Genomic DNA, 18,409 nt, shown 5'->3' with positions numbered 1-18,409 from the left:
AATCTGTAGATGGCTTTGGGTAGTACAGTCGTTTTCACAATATTGATTCTTCCAATCCAAGAACATGGTATATCTCTCCATCTGTTTGTGTTATCTTTGATTTCTTTCGTCAGTGTCTTATGGTTTTCTGAGTACAGGTCTTTTACCTCCTTCAGGAGGTTTATTCCTAGGTATTTTATTCTTTTTGTTGTGATGGTGAATGGGATTGTTTCCTTAACTTCTTTTTCTGATCTTTCATTGTTAGTGTATAGGAATGCCAGAGATTTCTGTGCATTAATTTTGTATCCTGCTACTTTATCAAATTCATTGATTAGCTCTAGTAGTTTTCTGGTGGCATCATTAAGATTATCTATGTATAGCATCATGTCATCTGTAAACAGTGACAGTTTTACTTCTTCTTTTCCAATATGTATTCCTTTTTCTTCTCTGATGGCGGTGGCTAGGACTTCCAAAACTATGTTGAATAATAGTGGCGAGAGTGTACATCCTTGTCTTTTTCCTGGTCTTAGAGGATATGCATTCCGTGTTTCACCATTGAGAATGATGTTTGCTGTGGGTTTGTCAGATATGGCCTTTATCATGTTGAGGTAGGTTCCCTCTATACCCACTTTCTGGAGAGTTTTTATCATAAATGGGTGTTGAATTTTGTCAAAAGCTTTTTCTGCATCTACTGAGATTATCATATGGTTCTTATCCTTCAGTTTGTTAATATGGTATATCACATTGATTGATTTGTGTATATTGAAGAATCCTTGCATCCCTGGATAAATCCCACTTGATCATGGTGTATGATCCTTTTAATGTGTTGTTGGATTCTGTTTGCTAGCATTTTGTTGAGGACTTTTGCATCTATATTCATCAGTGACATTGGTCTGTAATTTTCTTTTTCTGTAGTATCTTTGTCTGGTTTTGGTATCAGGCTGATGGTGGCCTCATAGAATGAGTTTGGGAGTGTTTCTTCCTCTGCAATTATTTGGAAGAGTTCAAGATGGATGGGTGTTAGCTCTTCTCTAAATGTTTGATAGAATTCACCCAGGAAGCCATCTGGTACTGGACTTTTGTTTGTTGGAAGATTTTTAATCACAGTTTCAATTTCATTACTTGTGATTGGTCTGTTCATATTTTCTATTTCTTCCTAGCTCAGTCTTAGAAGGTTATACCTTTCTAAGAATTTGTCCGTTTCTTCCTGGTTGTCCATTTTATTGGCATAGATTTGCTTGTAGTAGTCTCTTAGGGTGCTGTGTATTTCTGTGGTGTCTGTTGTAACTTCTCCTTTTTCATTTCTATTTTTATTGATTTGAGTCCTCTCCCTCTTTTTCTCAATGAGTCTTGCTAATTGTTTAACAATTTAGTTTATCTTCTCAAAGAACCAGCTTTCAGTTTTATTGATCATTGCTACTATTTTCTTTGTTTCTATTTCATTTATTTCTGCTCTGATCTTTATGATTTCTTTCCTTCTGCTAACTTTGGGTTTTGTTTGTTCTTCTTTCTCTAGTCCCTTTAGGTGTAAGGTTAGATTATTTATTTATGATTTTTCTTGTTTCTTGAGGTAGGCTTGTATTGCTATAAACTTTCCTCTTAGAACTGCTTTTGTTGCATCCCATAGGTTTTGGATTACTGTGTTTTTGTTGTAATTTGTCTCTAGGTGTTTTTTGATTTCCTCTTTGATTTCTTCAGTGATCTCTTGGCTATTTAGTAACTCATTGTTTAGCCTCCATGGGTTTGTGTTTTTTACGTTTTTTTCCCCTGTAATTCATTTCGAATCTCATAGCGTTGTGGTTGGAAAACATGTTTGATATGATTTCAATTTTCTTAAATTTACCAAGGCTAATTTGTGACCGAAGATGTGATTTATCCTGGAGAATGTTCCATGGGCACTGGAGAAGAAAGTGTGATCTGCTGTTTTTGGATGGAATGTCCTATAAATATCAATTAAATACACTGGTCTATTGTGTCATTTAAAGCTTGTGTTTCCTTATCAATTTTCTCTCTGTATGATATGTCCATTGGTATAAGTGAGGTGTTAAAGTCCCCCATTATTATTGTGTTACTGTCGATTTCCTGTTTTATAGCTGTTAGCATTTGCCTTATGTATTGAGGTGCTCCTATGCTGGGTGCATATATATTTATAATTGTTATATCTTCTTCTTGGATTGAACCCTTGATCATTATGTAGTGTCCTTCCTTGTCTTTTGTAACATCCTTTATTTTAAAGTCTATTTTATCTGATATGAGTATTGTTACTCCAGCTTTCTTTTGGTTTCCATTTGCATAGAATATCTTTTTCCATCCCCTCACTTTCAGTCTGTATGTGTCCCTTGGACTGAAGTGGGTCTCTTGTAGACAACATATATATATATATATAATATATATATATTATATATATATATATATATATATCTTGTTTTTGTATCCATTCACTAAGCCCGTGTCTTTTGGTTGGAGCATTTAATCCATTAACATTTGAGGTAATTATTAATATGTATGTTCCTATTACCATTTTCTTAATTGTTTTGGGTTTGCTTTTGTAGGTCCTTTACTTCTCTTGTGTTTCCCACTTAGAGAAGTTCCTTTAGCATTTGTTGTAGAGCTGGTTTGGTGGTGCTGAATTCTTTTAGCTTTTGCTTGTCTATAAAGCTTTTGATTTCTCCATTGTATCTGAATGAGATCCTTGCTGGGTAGAGTAATCTTGGTTGTAGGTTTTTCCCTTTCATCACTCTAAATATATCATGCCACTCCTCCCTGGCTTGTAGAGTTTCTGCTGAGCAATCAGCTGTTAACCTTATGGGGGTTCCCTTGTATGTTACTTGTTGTTTTTCCCTTGTTGCTTTTAATAATTTTTCTTTGTCTTTAATTTTTGTAAATTTGATTACTATGTGTCTCGGTGTGTTTCTCCTTAGGTTTATCCTGTCTGGGACTCTCTGTGCTTCCTGGACTTGGGCAGCTATTTCCTTTCCCATGTTAGGGAAGTTTGCAACTATAATCTCTTCAAATATTTTCTGAGATCCTTTCTCTCTCTCTTCTTCTGGGACTGGTATAATGCAAATATTGGTCCGTTTAATGTTGTCCCAGAGGTCTCTTAGGGTGTCTTCATTTATTTTCATTCTTTTTTTCTTTATTCTGTTCCATGGCAGTGAATTCCACCATTCTGTCTTCTTCCAGGTCAGTTATCCGTTCTTCTGCCTCAGTTATTCTGCTATTGATTCCTTCTAGTGTATTTTTCATTTCAGTTATTGTATTGTTCATCTCTGTTTGTTTGTTCTTTAATTCTTCTAGGTCTTTGTTAAACATTTCTTGCATCTTCTCAATCTTTACCTCCATTCTTTTTCCAAGGTCCTGGATCATCTTCACTATCAATATTCTGAATTCTTTTTCTGGAAGGTTGCCTATCTCCACTTCATTTAATTGTTTTTCTGGGGTTTTATCTTGTTCCTTCATCTGGTACATAGCCCTCTGCCTTTTCACTTTATCTGTCTTTCTGTGAATGTGGTTTTTGTTCCACAGGCTTCAGGATTGTAGTTCTTGTTTCTATAGTCTTCCCTCTGGTAGATGAGGCTATCTAAGAGGCTTGTGCAAGCTTCCTGATGGGACGGACTGGTGGTGGGTAGAGCTGGGTGTTGCTCAGGTGGGCAGAGCTCAGTAAAACTTTAATCTACTTGTCTGGTGATAGGTGGGGGTGAGTGCCCTCCCTATTCGTTGTTTGGCCTGAGGTGACCCAGCACTTGAGGCTACAGGCTCTTTAGTGGTGCTAATCATGGACTCCAGGAGCGCTCATGTCAAGGAGTACATCCCAGAACTTCTGCTGCCAGTGTCCATTTCCCTGCAGTGAGCCACAGCCACCCCCCACCTCTGCAGGAGACCCTCCAACACTAGCAGGTAGGTCTCATTCAGTCTCCTATGAGGTCACTTCTCCTTCTCCCTGGGTCCTGATACACACACTACTTTGTGTTTGCCCTCCAAGAGTGGAATCTCTGTATCCCCCAGTCCTGTTTAAGTTCTGCAATCAAATCCTGCTAGCCTTCAAAGTCTAATTCTCCGGGAATTCCTCCTCCTGTTGCCGGACCCCCAGGCTGGGAAGCCTGACATGGGTCTCAGAACCTTCAATCCAGTGGGTGGACTTCTGTGGTATAATTGTTCTCCATTTTGTGAGTCACCCACTCACCAGTTATGAGATTTGATTTTATTGTGATTGCACCCCCTCCTACCATCTCATTGTAGTTTCTCCTTTGTCTTTGGATGTGATGTATCTTTTTTAGTGAGTTCCAGTGTCTTTCTATCAATGATTGTTCAGCAGTTACTTGTGATTCTGGTGCTCTTGCAAGAGGGAGTCCTTACAGTTGTTTTAAACTTGTTTTTGTTGTTGGTCTTTCCTGGCCATACACTTGCAATGACTACATTTTTATCCAGTCTCTTATAATAAGTCTTTCTGATTTTCCCATTTTCCATTCTTCTGACTGTGATTGTATAGGCATGAATATAAATTGAAACATGAAGAAAGACAAATCACCTAGAATTCTACCACCCTAACACAATACATGGTTACATTTTCCCAATTCCTCTTCTAGTATTTGTTTCTATGTATATATATTTACCTATATGTAAAAATGAAGAGTCAATTTAATTTTCTAGTTTTTAATGACAATATTTTTCATATTTGTGTGAGTCTTCATAAAAATCATATCTGCTTAATATTTTATCAGAGCATGATGGACTATAACCCAATTATTCTATAAGTATAAACAGTCTACTTATATAGTCATTTTTCTCTAATGAATAATATTTCAGCAACCTCTGTACCTATAATTTTTTTTCCTCTATTTCCTTAGCATAAATTTCCAGAAATGAGATCACTGGGTTTCTTTCTACTTCATATTCTCCTTGATCATAATGAAAGACAACCTCTCTCTTTGTTGACCCTGCTTTATTCCTTTGTTGAAAGTACTATTTTTTTTTAAAAATTATTTTATTGAAGCATAGTTGATTTACAATGTTGTGTTAATTTCTCCTGTACAGATAAGTGATTCAGTTATTCATATATATACATATACACATTATTTTCCATTATGGTTTATCTCAGGATAGTGAATATGCTTCCCTGTGCTACACAGTAGGACCTTGTTGTTTACCCTTTCTATATGTAATAGTTTGCACCTGCTAATCCCAAACTCCCAATCAATCCCTCCCCACCCCCACCCCCTTGGCAACCACAAGTGTGTTCTCTATGTCTCTGAGTCTGTGAAACTATTCTCTTGCTGCTTCCCATCATTTCCTATAACCAGATTCAATGACTTCCATTCAAGCAGCCTTCATTAATTAAGTAGCCAACCAATCCCAGATCCCCATGTCCATCCCTTTAACACCATGCCCTCCAGGCCTTTGTACATAATTGTTATACTAGTGTGAGCTGAGTCACACACCTTTTGAGTTGGTCACTGATTGTTTCCCACAGGCATGTTTTCTCTCCCTCTAGGAAGCACACCTCTGAGCTAAGGCATGTGCCTTTTCCTTCCTCCTTTGTTGTGAGCTGTTCCCACAGCAGGCACTCACAGCAAGCCTGCTGCCAAGGACATATGGTTTCTCCACCAGTGAGTTCAGCCTACTGATTCCACATCCCCACACTGCCTTCATCCTAAGTGCCCTCACTAATCAATGATGCTCTACAACACACAGATACTCACGACTATGGTCCTGCATGAACTGGATTAGATCACATTGCTGTACATGAAAAAGGAGAGAGAAAATAAGAAACATGAACACAGTGAATTCCAAGTGGCCATATTCATTTCCCAGTGAACAGGTTGCATTTTTGTGTGTGTGAATAAGACGATACATACAGAATATACCCGCTGCCCTGCCATGCCTTTAGGGCCCTAGGAAAACAAAAACAGAGCAAGTTATTGGTATGTGAATTGGAGTCTTCAGTGCTCTTCCCCCACACACTGAGAGTATAAACCTTTCTGTTTCAGTGTTTGATCAATTAAGCTAATGTCTACCTAGAATGAACTGAATGACTTTTCTAGGACGACAAGAAGGAAAGAAACAAAAGTACTTTTTAAAGATACTTGTACTGCAGACAGAACATTTAGAAGGCATTTCTCATAATAATACTTAAAATTATAAACAGCAGGCTTCCCAAAGAGTAGCATGAAGGAGAGACATTTACTGAAGTATATTTAAAACACTGGCAGCAGCACACAGCCTCAACATATGTGAAAAAAAAAAGACAATTACATAGCCAAATGGACATTACACAGAAGGAGAGCATACACACTAAGCTCATAAATGCTGAAGGTGATGGAGGAAAGGAATACAGATAATTGGGTGAGATGAGTCAGGGAAGGCGCTAAACACAGTCAGCTGCCTTTCTTGACAGTGTGAGCTTTTCTCATTTTCCTTTTAATTCCTTTTTATCAGGATCAGCTTTCTTCTTGGCAGTTGGTTCTCAATGTGTTTGCACATATGAATCCCTTTGGGCAGCTTTTAAGTATTATTATGAGAAATGCCTTCTAAATGTTCTATCTGCAGTACAAGTATCTTTAAAAAGTACTTTTGTTTCTTTCCTTCTTGTCGTCCTAGAAAAACCATTCAGTTCAGTCTAGGTAGACATTAGCTTAATTGATCAAACACTGAAAGCTAGGATGTTTGCTGGCTTCAGAAAATGCTGTCACATGCTCATGATTGCTGTATGATTTCACTGACCCCTCAGAAGCTCATCCATGAATGTCAGTGTAAGAACCTCTGTTCTAAATGACAACTGGGCATCTGTCCATCCATCCATCTATCCATCTATCCATCCATCCATTCATACATCCATTGAACAGTTAAGTGTCTGCTGAATGCTGATGTGGCCCACTGTGTGCTGCTGGTATTAACCAGAACTGTCATGGCATCCATGATTCTACCCACTGGGGGCATATTTTCTTCCTGACCCAAATCAAGAAATATGCATCTCACTAAAAGATTCAGAGTCTTATTTTTCCATTTACAAGAGACAGCAGAAAACAGAAAAAAAATGCACAGCCATTTAAACAGAGAGAGGAAGAGTTTCCAGCTAATGAATAGAGTAGGCAGCCCACATCCTACAGAAGATCAGAACTGTGGAGAGTAGGTTCCAAAAGACTGAGTTTAAGAATAACTTAGAGCAACTCCTTAAGGAGAGACTGAGGACCACAGGCATGAGACAGAGAAACCATGGTATACCAGACCAGCATGGCCAAACACAAGAGCAGGAGGATATGGGACCTCCAGGGAGAGCTCCAGAATCTGGAAAGGAGGCAAATCCAGACCAGTCCAGATTGACTCAGAGACCAGATTCTCACCCACATGACTAAGAATAGTCACCAGTTCCTTAATTCAAAAGAAAGAAAAGATTGTACCAGAGTATCCTTTACAGTGAGTTGATTATCATTCTACTACAGATTCAGTTTTCCGCAAAACATCCATGTATTTGTTTTCTTTATAAAGTTGCAAGTTAAAGAACCCCTCCAGGTAGTCAGAAAACAATCACAATACACAAAACAAGAGAAGCAGTTTCTCCTGTCCTTACACAATGCTTCCTGCACCTCACACACAAAACACAGATGCTGGCAACATTTAGTTCTTATTTGACTGTTCTCTTTAGGGGAGAGAGACATGTTAATGTCATCACAATAACACATAAGGCACTAAAATAGAGATATGGATATCTTGTCAGTGGGAGATGTGCCTGGCTCTGTCCAGGAATGCTTCTAGAGGTGCCATTTCTTTTGTAATTGAATCACAGTGGAAAGTTGCAATTTTATTTCCAAATCACCCCAGCGTCTATATCGTGAGGTCAGGAAGGCAAAAATAGTGGTTTGGGAAATCCTATCAACCTGTCAGGACACCTTAAAGAAGCTTATGCATTCTCATCCCTATTTTTTTCCTTCAGTAAAAATTAACAGTCACAGCTCATATTTGCATTGAACTTTATAGTTTATGAAGAGCATTCACATTTGACTATCTGATCCTCACAGCTACCTTTTGAGTTGTTTCCAACAGGACATGTCATTCCCATTTTAGAAGGAAATTGAGAGACCCAGGGACTAGTCCAAGTGCACCCAGGTAGCAAGAAGCAGAGTCTGGACTTGAACCAGTGATTCTGCCTTTAAATTCTGTGCTCATTCCAGTGGGCACCCTAGGAAGCAGCACATGACCCTTAGTTCTAATGAGTGTACTTACTCTCCGTCCAGGAGGGCCTTGACGTCCTTGAGAGCCTTCCTCACCTTTCAAACCTACAGTGAGCTGCAGGTAGAAATATACATGAGTTTCCACGTCCTCTATCCATGGAGACTACCTCAGCCTTAATGTGACTTTATAATTTAAAAAAATTTTTAGCAAAAGCAACTATTAATTCAAGTTAAGCAAATTCCTTATGTGTAATATAGATAGCCATTCTTTTTTCCCACAGAACTCACAGAAAAATTAATTTTTCCAATAGTTCATTGTTAGTGTATAGAAACACAACTGACTTTTATATATTGGTTTTGTATCTTGAAACTTTACTGAATTTGTTTATTACTTCTAACAGTTTTTTTTTTTAACATCTTTATTGGAGTATAATTGCTTTACAATGGTATGTTAGTTTCAGCTTCACAACAAAATGAATCAGTTATATATATACATATATTCCCATATCTCTTCCCGCTTGCGTCTCCCTCCCTCCCACCCTCCCTATCCCACCCCTCCAGGCGAGAGGGTGTGGAGAAAAGGGAACCCTCTTACACTGTTGGTGGGAATGTAAATTGATACAGCCACTGTGGAGAACAGTATGGAGGTTCCTTAAAAAGCTACAAATAGAACTACCATATGACCCAGCAATCCCACTACTGGGCATATACCCTGAGAAAACCATAATTCAAAAAGAGTCATGTACCAAAATGTTCTAACAGTTTTTAATGAAGTCTTTAAGATTTTCTATCTATAAGATCATATCATCTGCAAACAGACACTTTTACTTCTTCCTTTCCAATTTGGATGACTTTTATTTCTTTTTCTTACCTAATTGCTCTAGCTAGGACTTCCAGTATTATGTTGAAAAGGAGTAGTGAGAGTGGACACCTATGTCTTGTTCCTGGTCTTCGCAGGAAAGCTTTCAGCCTTTCATTGTTGAGTGTGATGTTAGTTGTGGATTTTTCAAATATGGCCTTTATTATGTTGAGGTAATTTCCTTCTATACCCAATTTGTTAAGAGTTTTTATATTGAAAGGATGTTGAATTTTGTCAAATGTTTTTTCAGCATTTATTGAGATGATCATATGATTTTTATCTTTCATCCTAAATAGTAATTCTTAATTATTGGTAAACATCCATTTCCCTCTTAGCCTCTTCATTTAGTGATATCCTTTGCTCTGGCACTGGCTGTGCATTTAAATCTAAATTAGTCATAAGCTAGAACTGGCGCTTTAAACAAGTGAATACACTATAGCACACGGAGATCTAATAAAAAGCTGCCATCTGCAAAGAATCAAATAAGAAAAATAATTCCCCACATATATAAGGACATGGGTTGGCTGTATCATTCCCATAACTCAAGGTGATGGATATAGATACTAATGAAATTTGTCCAGTCAGATGTAAAATATCTGTTGAATTGCATCGCTTTCATGCTGGTAATGACCTTCGATATTACACTGAAACTTTAAAATGAAAGGATGCTTGTGTTGGCATTTTGGTTTTTTAATAAGTATAACACTCTACTCTGCACTTTGCTATTTAGAACATCTCAACAGCTTTCCTTAAAATGAATACACCAGGTGACCTTGGCTCTGGGGACTGGAACTGTCAGAAAACGCTCCAGGACAGAGTAGGAAGATGTCAGCTTCATTTCCACTCACAGGGTTAATATTCTGGGCTTTAATATGTGCCCTAGAAAAGACTGGAAGACACTGACACTTTTTAGAATAGCCTGTTATCAATCTGTAAATACTTAAAATAGTTCAGATTCATGGAAACATAGAATTTTAGAGCTGAAAGTAGCTTTTGTGTCATTAAGTTTAACTCCCATGTTATAGAAATAGAGACCTTGAAAAGATGTGTTGAAGATCACACAGCTAGGAAGTGGCATTTCAGATGACCCTGGGTTGGATTGACAATCCACATTAATAATTACAACATAAAAGCCAGAATCTTCCAAAGAAACATTTATTATTTCTGGAATTATAGGTCACTTACTGTTAGTCCCCTAAATCCTTTGGGTCCAGGCCCCCCAGGAATTCCAGGATCACCAACAACACCCTAAAGATTCAGATATAAGAAATCAAGATATTAAAATACTTGCTATGAAAGAATAAAAGTAATTCTCTCCAAACCAAAATCTAATTGATCTTATAACTATATCATATATTAAATATTAAATGTCATTTCTTCTTGTCATTTAGAACTAAGCCACTGATACACCTAGATATTCTCCAAACTATTTTAATTTTTTTGAGAATACAAATATTTATGCATCAATATCAATACAATGGCTATCCAATCAGTTACTAAAAATACCTAAAGAAAAATGCTTGAAAATCAAGGAAAACATATGGGGTATTGACTACATAAAGTACTAACTAATGAATTACTTCCTAAATTCATGAATCATTCCTCAAAAAGTTGAAGGTAAAAAGAAATTTATTCTGACTTTGGTGGAAAACTAATTTAACACTTATCAATATGCTAATTTACCATTTATCTGTAAATTGGAATATGCTAATTTTCTCTCTTTATCAGCAAATTAGAAAATTGGTCCTTTACAATGAGAACTCCTATCCTAACAGTTATTTATATAGTCCCTTCTTGAACCCTTCTCCACCTAAGGAAAGAATCTCTTTTGGTAATTCATCAATTAAAAGCACTCTTAAGGGAATCAAAAATTGGCTATTTTCCTATACTGTAGTTGATTCAATTTACTTACATTCTATTTTTTAATCCATATTTTCTATTTTAATTTGAGCATCAATGATTGGAAGATATACAAGATACTTTTATGTAATTAATTTTTATTGATGTATAATTGATTTACAGTGTTGTGTTAGTTTCAAGTGCACAGCAAAATGACTCAGTTATACACACACACATATATAATATATATATATATATATTATTTTTCAGATTCTTTTCTTTTATAGTTTTTTACAAAATATTGAGTGTAGTTCCCTGTGCTATATATACAGTAGGTCCTTGTTGTTTATCTATTTTATACATAGTAGTGTATGTATGTTAATCTCGAACTCCTAATTTATCCCTCCCCCCTTCCCCTTTGGTAATCATAAGTTTGTTTTCTATGTCTGTGGGTCTATTTCTGTTTTGTAAATAAGTTCATTTTTAAGGATGCTTTTTTTTTTAGATAAATCTTATTACAGAATTCCAGTGTATAAAACAGATATAACCTGAGCTACTCTGGTTGAAATGGAAGGAATGTCTTGTCGTAGAGCTTGGAGGTGAATTTCAGGCTGGTAGGCAATGAGGAATTCTAGAAGATGATTGACCAAGAGAGTAACATAACTAAGTTATACTTTGGGAAAAATCAAGAGAGTAGTGTTTGGGATTAACTGAAGCAGGTTAAAGTTGCAAGTAGGAGACTAATGAGAATATGGTAATCTTTCAGGTAAGAGGAAGTGAAAGCCACGATAATGAAGGGCAAAGTACAATAGCAGAAGGCAAGAGTTTTGCATGAGATCACCAGGGTAGAGAAATCAAGAAAAGGACTAAGGACTAAACTTGAGAGGGTACCTAGAGGTAGGGTTTCAAGACAAGGGACATCAGGCAGTGAAGGACAAATTTTCCAATTTAAAGGTTCATAGGAGTTAAGTATGGTCCTTTCTTCATGAAGCTCAGGCAAACCGATTGTCTTGCTTTTTTTTTTCCTGTTTCATTCAGATCCACAGACTTATCTTAATTCTCAAGTAGAAGGTCAAGATCATGGTAAATTTGACAAGTTATATGCACAATACCTTTTGACCCATATCTCCAAGGAATCCTCTTTGGCCCTACGATTTTCAGCAGAGAACATAAATAAATCAACACACCATTTAATTGATTCACCAATTAAAGAAATAATTGTTTTCCATATTTACCTTTACTCCTTTTCGTCCCATAGGACCATAGCCTGGAATGCCATAATCACCCTGTGAATATATCAGTTCATTTCAATTTCTCAAGAGCGGAAATTAATTGTAACCTATACTGGGGAGATTATGGTGTCAGGATAAAAGCACCGGGGACTTCCAGGTGGAGGGGGCCTGATGAACTTGAACTCTGGGAATATTCATGCCGTTTAGTTTTCCACACTTCCTGGTATATGCCCTGGTATTTCTTTGCTCAGCTCCTGTGCAGACATGACAGGAGGCAGAGGTATGGTCATTTAAGACTAGTGGAGTCAGTGGCAGTTACTTGCCTGGAAAATTAGGAGCTGGTCCAAAGAACACTGGGTGAGGAATTTCCCAAAAAGGAATTGTAAATGGACAATAAACATAATGAAAGATGTTATCCTCACTAGTAACCAAAGAAATGCAATTTGAAACAGTAATGAGACATCATTTTTGGTCAGTAAAATTGGTAAAGATGAAATAAAAGAAAGTGACAATACCCATTGTTGGTGTGTATGCCCTGAAGTGAGCACTCTTCCTGCACAACACAAGGGTACATACATCCTTGGAATTTTCCTAAGGACACTTTGCAATAGAGTTCAAAGCCTTAATTAAACATGTACATATTCCTTGAACCAGCTATGCTACTTCTAGAAATTTCTATGTAGAAATTAATTATGGTTTTATCCAAAAACTTAGTTACATACAAGAATATTCATTGCTGTGCTATTTTAAGACAGTGAAAAACTGAAAGCAAACTAAATATCCAGTAATAAGAAGTTGGTCAAGTGAACTAAGGTATATACATTCAGTAGAATATTTTGAAGCTATTGAAAGTAACTTTGAGGGAAAAATGTAATGACATGGAAGTATGCCCATGATACATTGTTAATAGGGAAAAATAATTTTTTTTCTGTCTCCAGGATATTAATAATAAATATTTCAAAATGGTGGGATTATGGGTAATTTTTCTTTCCCATTTCCCATGTTTTATGCTTAGTCAATTTTCTACAATATCTATGCCTAATATTTGTAATAAACATTATTTTTGAAAAGAAATTAATTTTTTTCCTATTTTTTTCTTATATTGACTGTTTTATGAACTGAGACTCTGGTACAGCCAGAGCAACTAGAACAGATACCCTGTTTCTTGATCCTACTACCCTCTTGTCACTCTGGAGTTTTACAAGAAGTCACCTGAGTTTCAACTGACATGGCCATATAAGTTGTTAAAATACTGAGCTCATCCATTATTCTCTCTGCATTCTCCTTTCCCTCTTGCTGTTCTCCCTTTGTTTTAGCAGACAGACTAGCTATAGAATGAGTGCTTCAGGGAGCAGGAGGAATGTCCCTACATCTTCCTAGGAGGTCCCAAAATACCTTCAGGACCCCAGGTGCTTAAGCTAATGGTGTCAGCCCCCTTCTCTTTACTGAGCCCTTGGAGCTGCTAAAGGGTAAGAGTCCTAAAACCTCATACTTGCTTTCCTTGCCGTCCAGCTTGCCCCAGTGGCCCTGGATCTCCAGGAATTCCAGGTTCTCCCTAGTGAGACAAGGACAGCTTCAGATCAGTAAAAATCAAACCTGGCTCCCACCATAGGATGTTCTGTCCACTAGTTGGGGACACTCAGGGTTCTCAGTGAGGGTTCAATGCTCAGCAAGCTAGGGAGTGTAAGAAACAAATAACGATCTTCCCAAAGGCAAGCAGGAAATACCAGCACAGCCCAAAGCTGGACTCAGCACTGCTTTCCCAGTGCTATAGAAGGACTAAAGGAGAAGAGAAAGAGTGGAAAATTTACTCCAGGGAAAGTGGATTCATTTGCTGATTTATTCACCCATCCAACAGTTATTTATTGTCCTGGAAAAGGAACAGTTGAACATGACCGATGTGGTCCTGCCCTCACCAAGAATACTCTGGTTAGAATGAGAGAAAATCAGGCAATTCTACACTGTGTGATAAAGTTCAGGGTGCTGTGGCAGTGGAGAGAAGGGGACTCTTAAGTCAGATTTGGTGGGGCAGGCAGGCTGGCTGCCTGAAGGAAGGGAGCAGGGATGCTGAGGCTTAAAGGATAAGTTGTGTGAGCTGGAAGAAGGACCGAGGGAGGAGTGAGAATGGAGGAGGAAGGCACAGTGAGAAGCCTGGGCAGGCACACAGGAGGGAGATGAGCTAGGAAGCCTTAGAATTAAACAGGGTCAAAGGGTCTTCTAAGCTACTGGAAAATTTGGAGATTTTCTTAAGGGTCATCCAAAGGTAAGACCAGTGACATAATCTGTGGGACTCAAATGAAATCATGGGCCCTTAACTCAAAAGCAAACTTTCCAGACTGTGATAGCAGAGCTTGAGGCCAAGTAGGGGCGCCTTCTAAGCGAGGGCCCCTGTGTGACTGAACGGGTCCCAGGCCCACGAAGCTGGCCCTGGGGGAGGGAGCTGCTGAAAGGTTTTGAGCAGGGCAGTGAGATTCTGAACAGGCCAACAGTCTGTCTCTAACGATCTCCAATAAGGACATTTCTGAGAAGGTAGTCTGAGTTAGACCTAGAACTGCATGCATGAACAGATCTGAGTTCTGACATCCCCCATGCCCCTGGCCGACTCTACCACCAAGTGCCTTGATGCATTCACGAAACCAGCGAGTTGAGTTTATCAGAGTTGTTTCATGATAGGTGAATAAACCTTGTCTCTCCCAGTGAAATGGGGCAGTTTCAGAGAGGAAGGAAAAGAATATTGGCAGAAAGCTGGTGAGTGGTTGATTGTGCCTGGATCATGTGAAGAATTAACATGAAAATCAAGGGAAAAAAATGGAGCTACTCTTTCCTCAGTATCTGAAATCTGTAAGAGATAACACTTACCTTTTTCCCCAAAAGTCCAGGCCTTCCAACACTCCCTTTATCTCCCACTGGCCCAGGAGCACCCTGAAAGAATATAGGAAACACAGATGTTGGTGCTACAGCAATTTGTACAAAACCTGTTAGATTAGTTTTGCTTTTCTTCGTGTCATTTGTAGCAACTTCTTGATGCCTCCTTAACAGGAAACCCAGCCTGAAACCAGGTGACTCAGGCTACAGTCCTGGTTAGAGGACCCCAAGTCTTCATTGGCAGGGACATCGCTAGTCCAAATGGGGACTTAGTGAGAAATAAAAAAGGCACTCTTGACACAACACGTTATTTCGTTAGAACAAGAAATTGTGCTGTCATTGTCACTTTTGTGCTCTGTGTCATCCACACATATAAAATGGGATGTCAAATGTGTTTCAGTTTCCCGATCTGCAAAGGGGCAAAACGGTCTTTCACAAATATGCTGGGAAGATAACTGAGCAAACATGGGTATCACTTGCCTTCTAAACTCTCACTATCTGAGCTGAAAAACTGAATAGATTCAGAACATTTTTTTTTTTTTTTTTTTTTTGTGGTACGCAGGCCTCTCACTGTTGTGGTCTCTCCTGTTGCGGAGCACAGGCTCTGGACGTGCAGGCTCAGAGGCCATGGCTCACGGGCCCAGCCACTCCGTGGCATGTGGAATCTTCCTGGACCAGGGCACGAACCTGTGTCCCCTGCATCGGCAGGCGGGCTCTCAACCACTGCACCACCAGGGAAACCCAAGATTCAGAACATTTTTAATATGAATCTCTCACCATCCAAACTCTCATTACTTACTGTCAGAAACTTGGGAATCAAGTAGTTTCAGAGGGTGAATTCAAAGCTGAACTTAAGAATCAAATAAATTTGGGTAGCGAGGGTTCTTTGCAGAGTCCATTTCAAATATCTATAGTCAATGGAGATAGGCATGGCACCGATAATTTTTAAAAGTTAGAAAAAGCAGAATAATGTATCAGGTTTTGAAATATTCATGAGTCAGCAAGATGTGCCTTCTTCTAAAGGCTTCCTTCAGGCGGATAAATTGGGTTTGTGCTTTCCAAGTCAAACTCCCGGGAAGGAGAAAGGCGAATGTACAAGGAATCTGAGCTGTGCTAAAGATTTGTCCCAAGTTAATCCCCAAATGAAATACTCCATACTAGATAATGTAAAAAAACTCTACGTGAAGACGTCTTTGAAGCAAGAGGAAAATGAAGGTTGGAGACCATTGAGGTACCATCTGAGTCACGCACCTGAGGTCCTTTGTGCCCCTCGTTTCCCTTCTCTCCTTTCCTGCCGCGAAGTCCATTTGACCCCTTGGATGGTAACAAAAGAAACACAATACAATGAAGTAAATGAAAACTGACTTTCTTTTTGGGCCTCTCACTGTTGTGGCCTCTCCTGTTGCGGAGCACAGGTTCCAGGCGCACAGGCTCAGTGGCCATGGCTCACGGGCCCAGCCGCTCCACAGCATGTGGGATCTTCCCAGACCAGGGCATGAACCCATGTCCCCTGCATCGGCAGGTGGACTCTCAACCACTGCGCCACCAGGGAAGCCCAAAAACTGACTTTCTTCATTAGTGCTTTTGAAACACCTGCACGGAAAAGCATCTATCCAGCCCTTCAAGCAGCTTTAACACTGAGATTAAGCATGTCTCAGAAGAGGAGTTGAAAGGAGACCCAGACTCAGTGGAGCAGCTCTTATGAAGGAATATCCTGCCTGAGTGTAAGACCTCATCCCTCTGTGGCAGGGAGAAATGGAAAAGAGACTAAAAGGAGAAATAAAGCCCATAGAAGAAGGAAGTGAGACATAAACAATAGGCAGATGGATTCCTTTGATGGGGCAGGTTGCCTGGGCCAAAGTGCATCAATGTGTAAAAGAGAAAGCAAGTTAGCACAAAAGGACATTTTAGCAGCAGATCCCTATCAGAGGAATTAAAGCATATATTTTTTTGTCATATTTCCCATCAAATGCATGGTTCTCATATGGTTCTCTCACACAGAAAGAAAAGCTGGAGGTGCTGGTATTGTTTCTCATCACCAAAGCAGCAGCTGTAAGATGTCCTGGTTGCCCAGTGCAAATGGTGGTTACAGCCCCTGGGCTGGCCTTGTTTCACAGCCTGAGCATCAAAGGGACCCTGGAGGGGCTGAGGTAATGTCACCCCTCTCTCGACAAAGTCTGGGGATGAATTTAGGTTGGTCCCATGGTTACTCATTCTAGAGGACACCAGAACCACTCAAGAGAATTCCAAATTCAGACTTAGTATGAAGAATCTAGAACTTTCTAGAAGAAAAATGAACTCCTGGAAAGGTCTTAGGATGGACACATCTATGTAGGCAGATCCTTCTAGACAAGTTCAGGCTTAAAGTAGACTCCATCAGGTGACTATGTACCCATGTGTTGCAAACCATTCTCTAGGATGACCCTGGCGTATTTCTGACATGGAAAAGAAACAGAGATGTCCTAATTCCAGTGCCCATCTCACTAATGATATGACCAAGAAAAAATGCAGATGACTCACATAGAGCCCTATCGGTGATATTCCAGAGCACTGTCACCCCCTATAGAGTCAGCTTTGGAAGAGGTGAGTAATAGTTGCCAATTCCTAACTTTCCTTCATTGGAGTCTGCGTGCAGAACCTCACTTAAGAAAAATCAATTTGTTGATCTGGATACTGATTACTAACATAGTATTAAGGTCTCAATAATTCACTATGACTAAAAGGCAGACATGATGCCAGGTATACGCAAAAGCAAGCCTTTCTTCTATCAGTGAGCTGCAAATTTTGACAGAGCAAAATCACCCACCCTCAATGGGAAATGTAGAATCCCAGAGAAATGTACCATGGAGGAGGGCGGGGGCAGCTTCAAATTGTCTCAGTTTATTTATTTTTATACAGAACTACATCTTCCCATCAGAATAACAACATTATCAGTATTACAAATATTCCAACATACCTGTGAGCCTTGTAATCCTTCGGCTCCTGATGCACCTTTAAGTCCAGGGTTCCCTGGTTCCCCCTGATGGATGAGTTTTCAGTGTTAAGATTCTCTTCACATGGTTTCCATATACGTTTTCTCTTCATAGTACCTAGTGCTTCAGGGCTTCAGGGCATGGTACCCAGGAACTATCTTGTCTCACTCTTGGCTCATGCCCTACTTGGCCTAGGATTGTACTCTTCCAAACTGTCTGAGAATCGAACTCCAGGTAATTTCTTACTCTAAGACAGAATTTCACTCTCTTGCAGTCAATGCCCAGGGTATGTGAATAGCACAGCCTTCAGGGCTGCACAGGTTCCCCTGTCTCTGAAGTGTCTGTGAAGGAGGCTTGCCTTAGGTCAGGCCTGTCCTGTGTCTGGCAGTCTAACTGATCCCCTAGTCAGTGGGGCTCATGTCCAGTGCTCAGCCCTTCCTACAGCAGCCGCATCAAACGCTAACTCATTGGCAGTACCATCTGCCTGTGGGACAT

At 39.2% G+C, this 18,409-nt stretch overlaps 1 protein-coding gene across 1 annotated transcript in view; it reads right to left on the bottom strand.

Moving 5' to 3' along the window:
* COL6A5 (collagen type VI alpha 5 chain) overlaps window positions 1-18,409 on the bottom strand; it is a 107,909-nt gene that overhangs the window by 47,135 nt on the left and 42,365 nt on the right. The window contains exons 21-30 of the mRNA XM_004283431.2: window positions 17,899-17,961; window positions 16,194-16,256; window positions 14,937-14,999; window positions 13,570-13,632; window positions 12,081-12,131; window positions 11,958-11,993; window positions 10,192-10,254; window positions 8,200-8,262; window positions 5,835-5,870; window positions 5,679-5,715 (exon numbers count right to left, since the gene is read on the bottom strand). Of these exons, the coding sequence (XP_004283479.2) occupies window positions 5,679-5,715; window positions 5,835-5,870; window positions 8,200-8,262; window positions 10,192-10,254; window positions 11,958-11,993; window positions 12,081-12,131; window positions 13,570-13,632; window positions 14,937-14,999; window positions 16,194-16,256; window positions 17,899-17,961 (538 nt within the window). The remainder of the gene's footprint in view (window positions 1-5,678; window positions 5,716-5,834; window positions 5,871-8,199; window positions 8,263-10,191; window positions 10,255-11,957; window positions 11,994-12,080; window positions 12,132-13,569; window positions 13,633-14,936; window positions 15,000-16,193; window positions 16,257-17,898; window positions 17,962-18,409) is intronic.

Source organism: Orcinus orca, chromosome 5 (genome assembly GCF_937001465.1).
Source record: "Orcinus orca chromosome 5, mOrcOrc1.1, whole genome shotgun sequence".
Classification (NCBI taxonomy): Eukaryota; Metazoa; Chordata; class Mammalia; order Artiodactyla; family Delphinidae; genus Orcinus; species Orcinus orca.
Note: the sequence above shows the minus strand (reverse complement) of the source record. Positions and strands in the feature narration are given on the sequence as shown.